General features: G+C 35.3%; 2 protein-coding genes across 2 annotated transcripts; both read left to right on the top strand.

Moving 5' to 3' along the window:
* Positions 1-696: 696 nt before the first annotated feature.
* On the top strand, positions 697-5,789 carry LOC140144986 (uncharacterized). Its single transcript, XM_072166779.1, has 2 exons — positions 697-2,098; positions 4,087-5,789. Exon 2 carries the CDS (start codon positions 4,154-4,156, stop codon positions 5,273-5,275), a length of 1,122 nt encoding a protein of 373 aa, XP_072022880.1. The 5' UTR covers positions 697-2,098; positions 4,087-4,153; the 3' UTR covers positions 5,276-5,789.
* Positions 5,790-15,611: 9,822 nt separating this feature from the next.
* Positions 15,612-17,285, top strand: LOC140144978 (uncharacterized). The gene has a single exon (XM_072166771.1). It carries the CDS (start codon positions 16,170-16,172, stop codon positions 17,283-17,285), a length of 1,116 nt encoding a protein of 371 aa, XP_072022872.1. The 5' UTR covers positions 15,612-16,169.
* The last annotated feature ends 654 nt before the right edge of the window (positions 17,286-17,939 follow it).

Here is a 17,939-nt window from a genome sequence, read left to right as displayed (position 1 = left end):
TCTAATTAACATATTAGTGGGTGGTTGCAACTCATCCCTCTGAGTGAAATGCAAAGAAGCTCAGATAAGGCCATATACAGGCCCGTCGCAGGATTTTTTGGGGGTGCTGATTTTGAAAAAGTGGACTTTTTTTCCAAAAGGGGGGGCGATTTCTTACATTATGGGACTTTTGTATACTTTTGCAAATTTGGGGAGGCCCCTGCGTTTATGCACGGGCCTGGCCGTATATTTTGTTCTTGTCCCTCCCTCCTCAATTTCTGGAATTTGTCAGATTTTTTTTTTTTTAGATTTTTCAACAAATTTTAGATTTTGGAATCATTTAGGAAAACATTGTACATATAAATATTATTAGAAAACACAAATCACTTCCAAGACTTTTTGTGGTACTCTAGGTTGTTTATCCCTCAGAATCTCACATTTAAAAAAACTGTTCCTAATATAAATCAGTATTAACATTATCACTTATCAGTGGATCATTTTTTGACATCATCAAAATCAGAAATGTTCTGTTTGGAGCCCAAAACACCAGCATGTCCAGGATCTTTTCCTGCGGGGGGAGGAGGAGGGCTCAGCCCTCTTTCAGAGTTATCTGGGGGGGCAGGGCTCAATGTCTAAAATCGCCCAAAATGGCTGATTTTACTTAATTTTTAACAAAGTGCAGGGGGCTTCAGCACCCAAAGCTCCCCCCACAATGCCACTACAAAAGTTAACCTTTGACTTCTTCACAAATAGCTACAGATTCTAAGTTCTAAGTCATATATATTTTCTGAATTCTTACAACAAGAGGAAAATTTGGTATTGGCCTTAACAAAATTTGAGCATTTTGAACTTTGACCCCTGTATAAGCTTTGACCTTGAAATTTTGGGATTGTGCAAAGAGTGCCAATTGGCTAAAAGAATCATAAGGACTGTATGATTATACATTATACTAATCTGCAGTACTTAAGAGGGAGTTGCACCCACCCATCCCACTCTTTCACTTCATTAGACATGCAATAAAAAGCTCAGGTAAACAACAATGATGTATTTATACATTTGTAAACTGCATGGAAGTTTATGATTTAATATTATCAATCATGGACATGGTTAGAAAATGTACATAACAAATTATTCATTTTCATCATTATTTGAATGTGATAAAAGAAATGAGCAAACAAATACATACAGTATTGTAACATCTATTCATTCCATCTTTGTCTAAAATATACTTTTAAGTATTCAAATTATCAATTCTGGTTCATCTAAAGATGACACATGTTCAGAGTACAGTGTACATGCGTACCAGTTTTAGCATTGATTACACACACATCAGGAAGTATACTCCAGGTTTAAAAAATCCACATGTCAGTTTACTTGCCTAAAATGTGAAAATTGGTAAGGTTATACCAGGGACTTACACGGTGCCTGGTTATACACTCCAATATTGATATTGGCCGCATATTTATATTAACTTCAACCTCCTAGATGCAGATGCAAGTCCTATATATTTTGCCCCAAAGTGTATAGAAGTGCAGCATTTACATTGCAATTTCCATATTCACAGTTAACATTGTATTTCCATATTGTATTGCATAATTTCCATATACACAGTTTACTAAATTGTAGAAGAAACCAGACAATACATTCAATTCTGATAGCTGATTCCTCTAATTAGGGGCAAAATAAGATCCAGTTGTTTCAGCAAAGTGATATGGGCAACTGTCATGACCGTTAACTAGTTTTACGAATATGATCCACTTAATGCAGATCAAATGCAGAAAGCTTGTTTAAGTGAGCAGTGAGATTTTTTTTGACCAGGAGTATAACTCAATTGATTTATAAGTGAATACACAGGCACAGCTGTGATCATTTGTACATCGTATGGCTTATGTATTGGATTTCACTTACACAGATTTACATACAATACTGTACAATACAATGTATATACAGAGCAATTGTTTTGACTGAATGGAAGAAAAGGATGATATTCATGTTATATCGATCATGCAGCTATGTTGCTAATTGCTGATTTTGTTGTTGATATTGCAATGGAAATGTTGATTATTAAAATTGCTGTAATTTAAAGGATAGAGTTTTTTTACATTGCTTGAATACATGTGTAAGTTTTTCATATGACAATGTAAATCTTGTGTACTCGTATCACATATTAATGATATTAATTTCATTATTTTACTTACCAGAAATTAGTATTTGGCCTGTGTGTTTTGTTTTTCGTGTTCAACATAGGATAACCTACTGTCATGTCTGGTAAATGCAGTATACCTGTATCAAGGGGTTACAGAACTACAGGCCTCTGAGCCTCAACTGTAATTCCTTCACTCATCATTGTATTGTGAATTTTATCACTTATTATAGTATTTGTATCCTTATCATGTATTTTTCTTTATTATTATTTGTATCAAGTAATGAGTGCAAAGATGGGTGACCTTGGACAAAATTTTTACATTTCTGTTAATAAGGGGCTGGCATTTTCTTCGGGAGGGGGGGGTCCCAAAAATACTGGGGGTCATAGAATTTTCAGACCAAAAATAGGGGTTATAATTTTTTAACACCCAAAATAGGGGGTTATAGAATTATTAAGGGCTGGTGACTCAAACGCCTTCTTTACACTTACAATAAAAGTTTTAACGCGCTCCACACACTTTTTTTCACTTTTAAGTTTTGACGCGCTCCGCGCCTTAGTTCCGGCAATGAATAATTTTTCTTGAGTCTGTGTAGTTGGAAGGGGGGTCATAAAATTTTTCGACCAGCGATAGGGGGTCGTAAAAATTTGTTCGCAATAGAGGGGGGTCATAAAAATTGACTCCGGTCACTGACAGATTTGTGACCCCCCCCCCCCTTCCGAAGAAAATGCCAGCCCCCTAATATGATATTATTTTTGGTTAAAATATACAACCAGTTTTATGATTAACATGTACACATATGAGTCAAAATATTGGGTTACCATAAGGCATATTGGTAGTCATCTGCTGGGGGCATTTGAGGATGATGTATAGGGAGCATTGACGTCAGATTCACTGGAATTGTTCATAGGCATGCCCCCTTTTACCCCATGAAACAGGGTGGTCTGTGATTTTAGGCATTACAGGAAAATTTGCAGCAATTTGTGGTGCAAACTTCGGCATCATTTTAAACCAAACACTTGGACTACCAAATACCTTCATAGACTACCTACTTGCACATGTAGGTGTTAAATTTTTTAACCAATTATTTAATTGAATATATGAATACAAAACCCACCCAAGTCCTTACTTTGGCCAAATTTAGTTAGGGCATGGGAAATTGTTGCTATACAAAGGCCTGTCATATGTATGAAAGAACAACTCAAATTGAATCCTCTGTGTCTATTGAGCATGTGAAAAATAGCATGTATGAAAGAACCACCCAAGTCCAGGATTTGAGTCTTGTAACACATTGGTAGATATCCAGTATGTATAAAAGAACAACTTCATTGCTGGAGAGTGACTTTTGAAAAAAAATGGGTTTAATCAAGAAAAGCGTGTGGTTAAATATTACATGGCAGTATGCTTATCAACATACATACCTGTGTGCTTTATTTTGTATTATCTTACCAGTGGTAATCTCATTCCAACATTGTTGTCTTTGTATATGATTCAAAAACCACCCAAGTCCAGCATTTAAAATGAACCCCACGAAGTCCCTGAAATGCTAATCATCATACCTAATACAGTTTAACCCACTCATTTGCATGTAAAACTTACCTTATTGACCAAGTAAATCTAACTGAAGGAATTAAAATGATACGCAGGTTTTTTTCTCAAAATCACTTCCCATGGACTTGGGTGGCTTTTGTATTCATGTATTCAATTGAACAATCAATTATCAATCAATCAATTTATCTATTGATAGATCAATCAGAGTACTTTGTTCTTTCTCTGACTACATTTTGCAATTCCAAGTCATTTATTGAAAAATGTGACCTACAATAATACTCATATTTTGTAATTTTGAAGTAAAAGTAGTATGAACTGACAACCCATTACCCAACATTTGAGATTAAGTAAATAAATATATAATTTGCAAATAATGAGATTTACATTTGATAATTGTCTTTTTCATGTGTAGCAACTTGTTGCAGCAGAGGAACACATACATCTGACTTATCTACCATCATCTGCTCCCAGCTTATAATATGGCAACGACATCAAGAACAGTCAAATTTAATTGTTCTACAACTTCTCCAAAGACCTGCCAAGAAGTTGAGATAACATTGACAGCTCCTAAAGATGACTCTGTAAGCCAAGTTATTGTAAGTGGAAATATTCAAGCACCAGGTAATGAAATAGAAGATATAACTTTTGAATGTACAGGAGGGGATGTGTACAAAGCCAAGTATGTTCCTAGTGTGGTTGGTAGGCATTGTCTGACTGTAAATTACTGTGGCATGCCTTGTTCAAACTCTCCAACCATGATCCTTGTGGCACCTCTAGGTGAATTAAAAACAACGCTTGTCGGCGGCCCAAAGTTCAGCAATCCGCATGATATTGTTGAGGTGGATAATGATTTCATTATTGCCAACAAAGGTAATCATGAAGTCGTGGTGACGGATCGCTCAGGGTTTCTGAAGAACAAATTTATCACACCAACACTGTCCCATTCGCAGACATTTGAACCATACGCAGTGGCTGTACAAGAAGACATGATTGTAGTGTCAGATCTGGAAAATCGACGTGTGATTCAGTACAATAAAGATTGGATACCTTTGAAACAGATTGGAGACGAACACCTGTACAGACCCACAGGTGTCGCAGTTGACGAAGACAAGAAGATATTTGTCGCAGATGGTCAACTTAGCAGTGTACGGGTATTTGATGCCGATGGGCATCTCATCAAAACCATTGGATGGGAAGGATCCAAACCAGGCGAGCTCTTGAAGCCATGGTTTATGGCATTCAACAGTAAGCATCAATTAGTTGTTGCCGACTGTCAGAATTGCCGCATTCAGATCTTCAACGCTGTCACTGGGGAAGTTGTGGACTGTTTCAAAGTCCAATTAGATGGTTATGATATGAATGTGCGTGGGTTGGCAATCGATAAACATGATGTGATATACATCACAGCTATTACAAATACCAAGAGGCCATTTAAAAAGACTGAATGTGCTATGGCATACACAATAGAGGGAGAGTTTCTAGGTCGTTTTGGGAGTGACTTTTTCTATCCTCGAAATATTCGTGTGATGGAGGAGGATGGGGAGTCATTAGCATATGTTGTAGATGGAGCACATCATAGAATCATGGTCTATAAGTTGTAATTTACTTTTCGCACATATGCTAGCATGTATAAGCTAGTAAGAAAGCATTGCAAATTTTACTTTGGGGTCTGTTCTGGCTCCTAAAAATATTCCAATCCAGCATCAGATATGATCCAATATGATCGGTCTTATGTTAAAGATGCTTTCCATTGAAAGCATAACTTTGTTGGGTAAAGGGTACATGTAAGGTTTCATTAGGTTTTGGGGGCTTTTTTAATATGAAAAGTTGACAGGAAAAAAACAACAATGTTGAAAAATGTAATTGAATATATGAATACAAAACCCACCCAAGTCCATACGTTGGCTAAATTGAGTTAAGCATGGGAAATTGTTGCTATACATAGGCCTGTCATATATATGAAAGAACAACTCAAATTCATCCTCTGTGTCTATTGAGTATGTGAAAAATAGCATGTATGAAAGAACCACCCAATTCCATGATTTGAGTCTTGTAACACATTGATTGAAATCCAGTATGTATAAAAGTCCACTTGTAACACATTCATTGCTAGAGAGTGACTTTGAAAAAAAAATGGATTTAATAAAGGAAAGTGTGTGGTTTATATTACATGGCAGAATGCTTATCAACATCATACATACCTGTGTGCTTTATTTTGTATTATCTTACTAGTGGTAATCTCATTCTAACATTGTTGTCTTTGTATATGATTCAAAAAACCACCCAAGTCCAAAATTTAAAATGAACCCCACAAAGTCCCTGAAATGCTAATCGTCATACCTAATACAGGTTAATCCACTCATTTGCACGTAAAACTTACCATATTGACCAGGTAACTGTAACTGATGGAATTAAAATGATACACAGGTTTTTCTCTCAAAATCACTTCCCATGGACTTGGGTGGGTTTTGTATTCATGTATACATTCAATTGTTATTAGCTCGCTGGAAGTCTCCATATAGACAGAATCTTCCAGCATCGACTGAAATGTCAAAATGTACCCGGGGTCGCTTTTGGAGTAAGCTTACATAATATATGTATTTTAGCACAGATTGCCTGATTTGGTGAATCAATGTTGAAATGGGAGTTATTATAGCTATAAGCTGGCCCAAAATGTACACTTAATTGTTGAAAACTGTATATAAATAAGCTTAGCATACATACATATTATTGCAACGTTATACAATTTTAGTGATCAATTTTCTTATATTTCTGTCATTTCATTTATTTTATTTTGACAAGTTCCTCAATTCTATTATTTGTGATTGATTGCATTAGATGGGTCACATGTTGAAGTCTGTAACATATAACATAAAGGAAACCTTGTTTGTTCTGTACTATCTTTCAGTACTATTTTGATTGTGTTTTTTAGACTCTGTGGCAGGTAAAGATGTGTAAGCCTGTCTTTGGAAAAAACTTGGTATAAGTAAAAAAACAAATAAACAACCAAACAAACGAATATGGTAAGCTGTGGCTGTAAATTATGCCCTGCAAGTAGCTAGTACGAGGAACCCATACCGTACTTAGCTCTGCTGGTACGGTATGGGTTGATCTGTATGCAGAAAGCCGGGCAGAAAGCGAGTGCAACGTAATTTCAATTAGAGCAATTAATAAACAGTACAAGGCTCCAGAAGCTTTAAATATCTGCATGTTTGTCATAATATTAATTACACGGGTTGTTGTACTTCTTACCTAAACGTGCATGGCTGAAATTGTAATTAATACTCCATTATGAATCCAGAAAAAATAAGTTTTCCGAGCACACAATCCCAATGTAACTTCCAATTTTAGTGCCGTAAATATGAAATATCACATGATCAGGTGTCACATGTTACATTCAGGTCTGTGGCAAGGCGATGACGCCACTCTGTTTAGCTGCTTTATGACTTTGATTTTTAGTGCCGTAAGCTTGCACGTACCGAATTTTTTAGATGCGTTTTTCATCTTTTTTGGTGATTGTACATACAATGCAGCATATGGTTCTTTTCATAAGGAATGCAGGATTAGTTTGATGAACAATTTAGAGTGAGTATATGTGCAATTTACTGACAATCGACGCACTCAAACTGAGATGCCTCTTCTGTGCAAACTTAAAATAGGGCAGCGTCAATAACGAAAATGTCATACCGATAAATGACACGTCTGTTTTGCCCGTTTCTTTTAAGTTTGCCCTGCGAACTAGCAAGTAGCACAGGATTTCAAGTGAAATATGTTTGAAGGGGTTTCAAAAATCTGTTTCATGTGCATGTACATGTACAGTTTGTACACTGTGGCATAATTATATTGTAAGTATAAAGATGTCAAATATTTTTTCAATATTATACATGTAGATCATCTAGGCAACAGTGGTATATTAAAAGTCAAGAGATAAAAATGCTTGCATCTGATGACACTTATCAATCAAACTCAGAAACAGTTGTTGTGATGATTGCAATTTTTAAATTAGTGATTAGTTTTTCACCTTCAACCATACAAACCGTCTCCAAAATCTTGTTCTTTAAAAGGTGTTGGTAATATGAAACTTTCTTTCCTGAAGGTACATTGTCAACAATGCCTAGAAATGTTGCCTTAGTAAAAGTACCAACATTGTTCTCCATTTTCTGTGATTCCTTTTATCTGATGAAGCCCCAGATACGCCGACCTCTCTGATGTGCTACTATTAAACCAATCACAGTCTATGGGGAGTTTGATTGACAGGTCAGGATCGCCAGAAACAAACTAGTTTCTTTGTCTCTGACTTTTATTATACCTGTAAGTAGCCTCATCAAAATTGAAAAGTAATATACAGTATTTTAGACTGGTATGGTTGCACTTACTGAGCACCTATGAGTGTGTTTATCTGTAGTTCTCAAAATAATAGATAAGGGGACAAAACAAAGAAGTGTAGCAACTCAATAGATGTGATTATCATCTCATATTCCTAAGGAGATCTTATATATTTTGAAAAATTTAGTATATATAGTAAAAGCTATAATGTATAATTTCCATCAAAGTTTGATTGTGTTTTTTTGTATTCAAAATGCTGATAGGACTGTCAGGAATAAGGTTTGACCAAAATTAAACAAATTTCCTTTTTTTAAAGATCATACATTATGGCTTTAATATGAATTTATGCCATAGTTTATATTGTTGAGGCTGACATGTAAAATACACTTATGTATGTATAAAGTATGGATACATTCCAAACAAGTACTTTTATAATAATGTGCACACTTTTAATGTATTATAATGTGGTGTTGGTGTAAAATTTTTATGGCATTTTGTGATGATCAAGTTTTGTACAAATGTTCTAAACTAATGCATACAAATCCATCAAATGGAAATATGTTTGTTTTAAGGTGACGTACAGACTTTCTGATTAAAGATTTAGGTCTCACAAACCTGAGGCCCTGGGTTCAATTCCTAGGCCAGGGGCTCTTTCACAAAGCCTTATGACAGATCTAAAAATTAATTGACCTTTAAAAACAAAATTGTAAGATCCGTCGTAAGTCTTTGTGAAACAGGACACAGATACCATTTCTTCCTGCTTTTCTCCTTAAAAATTATAATTATCAAAAAGTCTTCACAACACCTGTTGACAATCAAGAATTAACCTATATACTATGTACTTTTAAAGCACATGTACTAATTGAGCTGAATCAACACTAATTTGTAATAGATGTATACAGGGTGTCCCAGAAAAAATTACCGAGTGAACAAAATTGAACGTACGTCGAGAAATAGACATCAGAATCGAACAATTAAAAATGTAGCACATAGCCTATTTTATTGTGCATCACATAAGATAATTGTTTTTCTTTTTCGGTTGACTGGTTGCGAAGAAATTAACGATAACATAATGAGGGCATCAATGCAATTCATTCCAAGTTTGACCAACAGGCGCTTTTTTCATGTACTCGCTCACCGCTTCCTAAAGTTTGAGTATCTCATTGAATTTACTCCACATCATCTATTTTATAATCCGACGGTGTTATGTTATTCATGCTTTCACTGAAGATGAATAACAGTTTGTCCGAGAAAACTTTGATTTCTGCAATTGGAAGCTTTCCAACTTTAATTTTTTAAGTTGCACAAATATGTTACATTTTTAACTTTCCAAAGAGCATTTGAGCCAAGAACGACAATGATCAAGTGCTTACAGCTTTACGTGTGATTTTTGATACCATGCAACATTAATGTTGAAGTTTTAAAAGATTTAAACTTTGCATTGCAATTTCTTAGAGATATTCCAAAAACATTAATGTGTGAGAAATTTTTAAAGCCATCTGGAATTCTTTATCCAAGAATTCGTTATGAAACATTTATATCAACATTAATGAAAAAAGATATTTACAAGTACCGAGCATCATCTTTCAATATTGTGCAGGATTTCAAATTTGAACAAAACCTAATTAAATGTTTTGCAAGAAACAGATTGTTTAAAAAGAACAAAAAGGATTTCACAGAACAAAATATGAAGCCCATTGTCTTGACCGTTAAGTTTAACCACTAGTGCGCATTGTGTTGAATGATCTTTCTTTCAAACTTTGAAGGAAGTGAATTGATGCATGTGTTATGTAATCGCGCATTTATCTATTTCTCGACTTACGTTCAAATTCATTCGCCCAGTAATTTTTTCTGGGACACCATGTATATACGTTAATGTCCTACTTTTGTAATTGCATGTTTGAAACTTACATATTATTTCAGTAGATATAAAAGTGTGTATGAGGTATCTAAATATAGACCTGAAATTTTATTTATATATTTTTCCTTGGAAGCTGCAATGATGACATAGCCCAAACTTGTTGATAGATATAATAATTGACTTTAGTAGTGCATTTTATTAATATTTTTGAATTTCCAGTTGTAGATATATATTTTTGAATTTTCTCTCTTGGGTTATAAGGGAACAAATCAAAATATAAATTAAGCCCCATGAATGAAACTATAGTCAGTCTGGTCTCAAGTTGAGAGTAATGCCATGTTGGATTTTGCAGCACAGATTTCAATTGTGTGCACTAACCTAATCCTGCGAGGCGTAAACATAGGCATAGAAGCGTGAGTTGTCCGTACACTGGGGATGCAAACCCCATAACTGTGAAATCCAACATAGTGTACACTCAACTTGAGATGAGACACACTATACTTTCACTTGAGATGTAAAGTATAGGATAGAATTGTTGCTTACACATTTGTGTGATATTTGAAGGAGGTCACCCAAATCAAGAAACAATTGCCAGAATGAAATCACAATCAAGGACTGGAGTTGCCATCCCTATACATGTACAATGCCCTCATTTTACCAAAACTCACCAATGGCCAACAAAAGGGCAAGGCCAACACAACATCTTAGGACTTCTTCTGACGAAGATGTGTGTCACATATTGAAAAGTTTAGTTTTAATTAGTTGTGCTGAAAGTCAGTATAAACATTTAGATCAATGATATTGATGTTATTTTTTTTCTCACATCTGGCTTTGTTATGTACAATGTATGGGGAGGGAGGGTGGGTCAGGTTTGCAACTAAACTAGTTACATTCATAGAGCTTTGGTTTGTTCTGTAAAAATATTCATGTCAAGAAGTTTGTGTTCCTACAAGCTAACATTTAATGTGATATACATTTCTTACAATTACAATGTATCATTGCAATTTCTGGTTATGGTACCAGTTCAGTTTTAGATATATATAGTATATAACATGAATATGCTATATAATGAATCTATATTGTAAATTCCACCAGTAGATGTCTATTGTGTTTATGAAAATATGTTATCATATATATGAATTTGGTGTTTAGATTGAGTCATTTATTTTTTTAAAACCATACTGATTACTGACTGATTAAAGATAATGGTATCAAAATAACAAATATTTGCACAATTGAATGGTGTCTTTGTATGCAGTGTATTCTTCTTACATGTAGCAAGTGTTAATGTTGAGGCAGATGTTGTTTAAATGAATATGCCAGATATATCAAATAAAACTCCCAAGCCTCAGATGAGAGGTGGTGCTTGATACCGCATGTACAGGCTGTATTAAAGGGTACATGCCACCAAATAGTTGGGACTATAGTCGTGATAAACTTTTACCGGAAACCGCTTCACACGCGGATTTAGTGGTATGAACCCTCAAAATGATTAGTACCCATCACCCATCAGTTTTGAGTGATTATGGACAAAACTGCCTCATCAAAATGCAACATAAGATCCACCAATTTTTGTTTGATTAATGAGTTTAAAAAAGAGATAAAAAGTTGTAACCAAATGGTCACGTATGTCGGTTTGCACAGGAATAATTCATTATGTCCGGGTATGATGAATTGAGATGTGTCTCTCTGACATGAGTGTTTCGCTTATTCATTGTAGGGGTTAATTACTATCAGGGGTCGAAATTTCAAGTGTCCTTACCAATTTTCAAGGGTCCAAACCGGATTTGTCAGTGAAACAACAAAACTGAAATTTTCTGCTCTTTGCTTGGTTCAATTTTTACGGGTACGGCAAACCTGTACTGTAGGAAATTTGCGGGTCTGCGCCTACTTTCATGGGTATTTGACGTGAGAACTCGCCTTATTTCAAACATTAGTAAATATTTGAAGTGTTTGACAAATGGTGTGTGTAGAATACTGATGTAGTTTTGGTTTGACAGACCTCTGAATGTCCTTTTAATGTGAGAACAGTTATTTTAGTTATCTTCGCCTAAAAAAATCCCTTAAAGCCATAATGTATGATTTCCATCAAATTTTAATTTGGTATCCTGTGCCAAAAATAATGAATTAATATTATTAATAACTGTCAGAAACGGTTTTTGTCCATTTTAAGCTGAAATATCAAGGTAAAATGCAACAAACCTCACAGGCTATTTTTTGGTTATTTAATGGGGACTTCTTTGGAGGATATAATGTTGTAATTACTACATTGATCTGTTGACCTACAATTTGGCCGATTCCATTTAGGTTCAAGTTGAGGCATGTGTAAACATTACAAAATATACCAAAAAATCAGGTTTGAAAAAAAATAATCCAACTTCATTTATATGATGCTCATGGGTTCGAATTTGGCTGTATCGCATAGCAGTTTGCTCCACATTTTGAAGTAACTGCTACCCAATTTTGCATTTGTATAGCACTTTTTATAGTGCTTTAGTATATGCATGGAAGAAAGAGATAAGAAGGAACCACAACGAACGCATTCACTTTGTCTACTCCCTTTACCGACATTTAGTTGACATTGTTATTCATGAGGATTTACTTTGATCAATACCCAGCGCGTTAAATAGGTGATTGGTATTGTATTCCATGTATTTGCATGTCTTCTGGAGCGTGTGTGAAGGATGATTTGAACTAATGACCTTCCGTGCAAGCACCCTATAGGATTTTCTCTGGTGACGTGATCATCGGTCATTGATGGCCTACATCTTTTTCTTCCATTTTGCCCAATTTTTCCGAACTTTGATGATTTTTTTCTCAGAGTTGGCAGTCTTTGGCACTGAAACGAGTTAGCTAGTTACGATTATACACGTATAAACTATTAAATTAAACGGGTTTTATGTACCGGACTCAACCGGAACATTGTGCATTATTTAAGAACATTTTACATCTATTTTTCATCGAAAAAGTCACCAAAATCTTCGTTATTTGCTAAAGATGAAACTCGGCAAAAAAACGGCCGATTTTGATTACCTTTTCGATGTTTTATAGGCCATTTTCTACAAAATCCCAAAACAAAGCTACTATACATGTTCAGAGCATCAGTGAAATTCCATAATCTTACTTCTGGGTAGCGTTTGTTTGTTTGTGGATGGGTTTGTTATAAATTTTTTCCAGTAATGATTTCGCCAAGCATCGATCGCGGTAAATGGATTATACATGAAAGGAAGTACCATTGATAGCTTTTCTTTTCATGCGTCAATAGATAAGCGGATTAAAACTTGGCCGATCGAAGTCGTTGTGGTTCCTTCTCATCTCTTTCTTCCATGGTATATGGAAGTATCCTGATTATGATGAATTAGCCAAAAACTGCTACACAAAATTTTTAAACAAATTCGAACCCTGAATTGATGCTACATTATGGCTGGGGCTTCTCATCCAATGATCCCATTTTTTGGCATCAAATCTCACTGAAAGACCCCTCCATGGGGGTAGTAATAACTCATTCAAGTGAGGATGCAGAGGGGGTCGGGTCAGTTGTTAATAATCCTGAGTGCAGGAGGGCATAAATTTCCATGCATAGACAGTTGGCTTAAGCTACTACATGTATATATGTACATGTGACGTGTCATGTCAAAAGGAGACACTTTTGGGCAGGTTATCAATTTTGAGGTTTTCACATATCTTAAATATAGAGATATTTTGCACCACAACGCCGTTTTCTCCAATTAAATCGGACATTCCTAAGCGAAGATATTGAGTTCGGAAGTTATGGTATTATAAAATTGGAAATTGAGATATCGGCCTCTAAAAATATTATTGACAATGTTGAGAGTAGGAATTAACTTGAAAAATGTCTCAAAAAATACAAGATGCCAGTTATATTCCGGTCTGAAACTATCAGACAATATTTTTACCATTGTTAACATCACAAATTCATAACAAACCCAAATTGTGAAAAAACCACCCACCGGCAGATTTTTGGCTATTTCTCCATTTACGATCCTGCCCAAAAGTGTCTCCTTTTGACACATATAACCTGACATGGAGTATCCGTGGAACCCTCTTATCAACAATTATCAGTAGCGATGTGGACTTTGACCATTTACTTCGGATAATAAAGTTGGATGTGTTGAATATTGTCAGTTACCGATCCAGTTACTGCAAAGGTAGGACATTTTCTTCTTTTTATCGAGTTTACAAATCAGTGAATTTATGAAAAATCATCAAACTCCTATTCAAATAATGTGTATATGCTAAACTTGCATGTTGGAAATACATTATTGTATATATAATTCATGCAAGTTTGTGTGAAGTGTGTGAAGCATATCTACATTGGATGAAATTGACATGGCAATTTATGTCATTTGAAATGTTCAGATATGAGGCATATTGGATACATGCTTTATTTTCATTCATATTTATTCATCAAACAATTTTATTCATCGATTCATATTTATTCATCAAACAATTTTTATTCAATTTTGATTGAAGGGGTGTGACCCTATCGTCAGCCTCATCCTTTTTTCTTCATCAAAATTGAGATTTTGGTATCAGAAGAAAGCTCATGTTTTTCTCGTTGCCCCAATAAAATTTAATGCCCAAGATATGTTTAATTAAGATGGTGTGAACAAAAACAGAGAATTGTGGTAACCACTGAGGCATTGTTTCCACACATTGCTCCTCATTTCAAAACTGAAGGAGCAAAACAACTCAAAATTTAGAATCTAAAGATTGTTTTACTGGTAGGCCTTTTTTTGTTCACGCCAGTGAACATTAAAACCGTTTGCACCCACATCTCATATGCACAGTTTATCCCTTACACACCATGTGTCTTGAATAACTATTGTAATCCACCACCCCTGTGGTTAAGAGACTAGGAAATAATTCCTAATATCTCATACCCTCGTTTGTATGCCTTTATCTAATCCTGCTCCCCATGACAATTACAATTTAGCACATTTAATCTCCAGTGAGACTGCTCATGTGTAGGAAATTTTTAGCCTTTTTTATTAAACATGTTTTCAATTGGCTTATAGCAATCACATGCTGACAATACGCATAACTGTTTGGTTAAGCAGGTCACCATGGTCAGTATAATTAGCTATAATTTTATTTATTTAGTGATAAGGTGCAATAGGCGATTTACTTCAGAATATAACTACAGCGCACAAAATTAAGCCCATTCTCTAGAGTTAATTGAACACTGTTAGTTAATTGATTGTTTATTGACTCTTGTAATAACCAAGCAATGTGTGTTCAACAAAATAATTTGAGATGTTACCAACATGCAGTGTTCCTGAAACACATTAGGTGATTTGCTTCCAAATAATACTTCTTTTAAAAGGAATGGGGTGTCGAATGGGAAATATCATCTGATGGGCTGATACAGTGGACATTTTGATGGAAGTTTGTTTCCTGTTTACAGGTGGCTTAAAAACATGATGAGGTTTTTTGAAATTTATTTTCCAGAGTCAAGATGCAAGTATCATTTATGCCTCAATTCATTTATTTATTGTTAAATCAGTGCAGAGTAGGTTATTATCTGTGGGTTAGTATAATAATATTGAAAGTTAGACCAAAGTAGAGTAATATACACCTGATCCGTGAACTTTGTCTTTTTAAAGACAAATTCTTGTTAAATGTAAGGTAGAACAGAACATAAGATTGGACCTTGCCACTTTAAAACAAGGCCATTATGTACCAGACATTTTCTGTGCTTATGCTTTGCAATGATATAAAATCTCAATAGATAACCATTGTTTATAATACTGAGCCACAAACCTTGTCTAAGAAGGAAAAGGAATATCCGGGAGGAATAATAAGTACATGGGGTATGTTGTACCCTTCAACGTTTATTTGGTGATTAAATGTACAAGGAAAAGCAAAAAGAACAATAAAAAAGAAACAAAACTGTAAAGATGAGTTTAGGATTCTTTCTGTATGACATTCATTTTGAAAATATACATGTTTTTATTAAAATTACATATTTTGTCTTCATAGTGTTTCTTTTATCTGTTGTGTTTATTCCACCATATCCCGATTTTTGTAAATCCCTTGCAATATACCAGCTTGATCACATAACTCTGGCTCTTATCATTCACAAGTCAAAAACATTTAGTAGCCTACTGGCACATCACTGGCCTTGCTTTAGACTCGTACAAAATGTATAAACTTTTTAATGAACAATGTTTCTTTTTTTTTTCTGCTTGTGTTATCAATACTAAACTTACCGGCATAATATACATTTGTTCATTTTTGCATAATCTTTTACAGGTAGACTTGACCATCATCTGAACAATCACACAATGGCATCACCATCTGCAAAAGTAGACTTTCAGATCTCTCCAACTTTACCGAAAACTAAACAAGAAGTTGTAATATCTGTTTCTCTTCCTCTCAATGCATCAGTTGAAGACTTCAGTGCTCATATCCAGTCACCTGGAAATACTGTGAAAGACTTAAAGTTTGAAGAGATTGGGGACAAGAAATGCAATGCATCTTTCGTGCCTGAGTTTGTTGGTCAGTATGAAGTCATCGTAAATTACTGCAACAAGCCATGTGCCAACTCTCCCAAGACATTGCTTGTTGCTCCTCGAGGTGAGCTCAAAGTGACGATTACAGGGGGTCCTAAGCTGAACAACCCTCATGATATTGCAGAATTTGGTACTGATTTCATTATTACTAATAAAGGAAATCATGAGGTAATTGTTACAGATCGGTCTGGATTGCTTAGGAATAAGTTTGTTATGCCAACTCTGTCAAGTTCACAGAATTTTGAGCCATATGCAATAGCTGTACGGAATGATGTGATAGTTGTTTCAGACTTGGAAAACCAGCGTGTGATTCAGTATAACAAAGACTGGGTTCCTTTGAAGCAGATTGGTGTGGAGTTTCTTAAGCGACCAACAGGAGTGGTTATCGACAGTGATGACAAGATTTATGTTGCCGATCATGAACTCTGCTGCATACGTGTTTTTGACTTGAATGACCATCTCATCAAGACCATTGGAAGGGAGGGTACAAAACCTGGTGAACTCATGAAACCGTGGTTCATCGCCATCAACAGCAGACGTCAACTGGTGGTTGCCGACTGTCAGAATTTCCGGGTGCAAATCTTTAACTCTATCACAGGTGAAGTTGTCCACTGCTTTAAAGTCATATTTGAAGGAAGTGACATGGCTGTACGTGGGCTTACAGTTGACAAGCATGACATTATCTACATAACTGCTGTTACAAACACTCTCAGACCAAGAAAGAAGGTGGAATGTGTGTTGGCTTACACAATGGATGGGGAATTCATAGGACGCTTAGGGGGCAATTTGTCTTTGCCAAGGGGTATCCATGTAATGGAGGAGAATTATGAAATGTTGGCTTATGTAGTAGATGGGGGACACCATTGTATTAAGGTATTGACTCTATAAATAAATAAATATAGCATTGACATAATAAGCATAGTTGAGCATATGATGCCCTAGAAAATGTATGCATAGTCAACTCAAGTGTATGCATGACCCCGTTTACACAGAGCATGTTTAATTTGGATTATGCACCCCAGGATATCTGTAAAAATATACTGAACTGGAAGGCCAGGCTTGAAGGTGACCAAATATATACACAAAACCAATGGGTACAATGTTGATACATGGCAAATTCTGGCAAAGAAAAATAAAAAATACTCAAAACTGATGATCAATTTACTTGCAACCGCCTTTAGTAGGTACCTGTTTTTAAGTGTTCCCTTGAAGTGATTTTGTAAGCACCCAGGATGCTTATTACATGTAGGTCAGGGGTACTTCAAAGTGGTGTATCCTTCATGTAAGAAAGCACAAAACAAATCCTAACTCTAATCCTAATCTTTACCCTAACCCTTACCCTAAATCCTAACCCTATTATTATTTCGTGCTCTCTTACACAAAGGATAAACCCAGTTTTCTGTGTATAAAATATGGGTAAATGGGTGGGTCGGTGTGTGTTCATAATCCATGCAGCATTGCTTGTAAGAATGCTTTTAGAATATAACTTTAAAAAGTCTCAATTGAAAAAAAATGTACACATGACAATGATGTTACCATTAA

This window comes from Amphiura filiformis, unplaced genomic scaffold (genome assembly GCF_039555335.1).
Source record: "Amphiura filiformis unplaced genomic scaffold, Afil_fr2py scaffold_109, whole genome shotgun sequence".
In the NCBI taxonomy this organism is placed as follows: Eukaryota; Metazoa; Echinodermata; class Ophiuroidea; order Amphilepidida; family Amphiuridae; genus Amphiura; species Amphiura filiformis.
Note: the sequence above shows the minus strand (reverse complement) of the source record. Positions and strands in the feature narration are given on the sequence as shown.

What these genes read in the sequence shown, in the direction of transcription:
- LOC140144986 (XM_072166779.1), top strand. Translation starts at nt 4,154, where the DNA reads ATGGCAACGACATCAAGAACAGTCAAATTTAATTGTTCTACAACTTCT.
- LOC140144978 (XM_072166771.1), top strand. Translation starts at nt 16,170, where the DNA reads ATGGCATCACCATCTGCAAAAGTAGACTTTCAGATCTCTCCAACTTTA.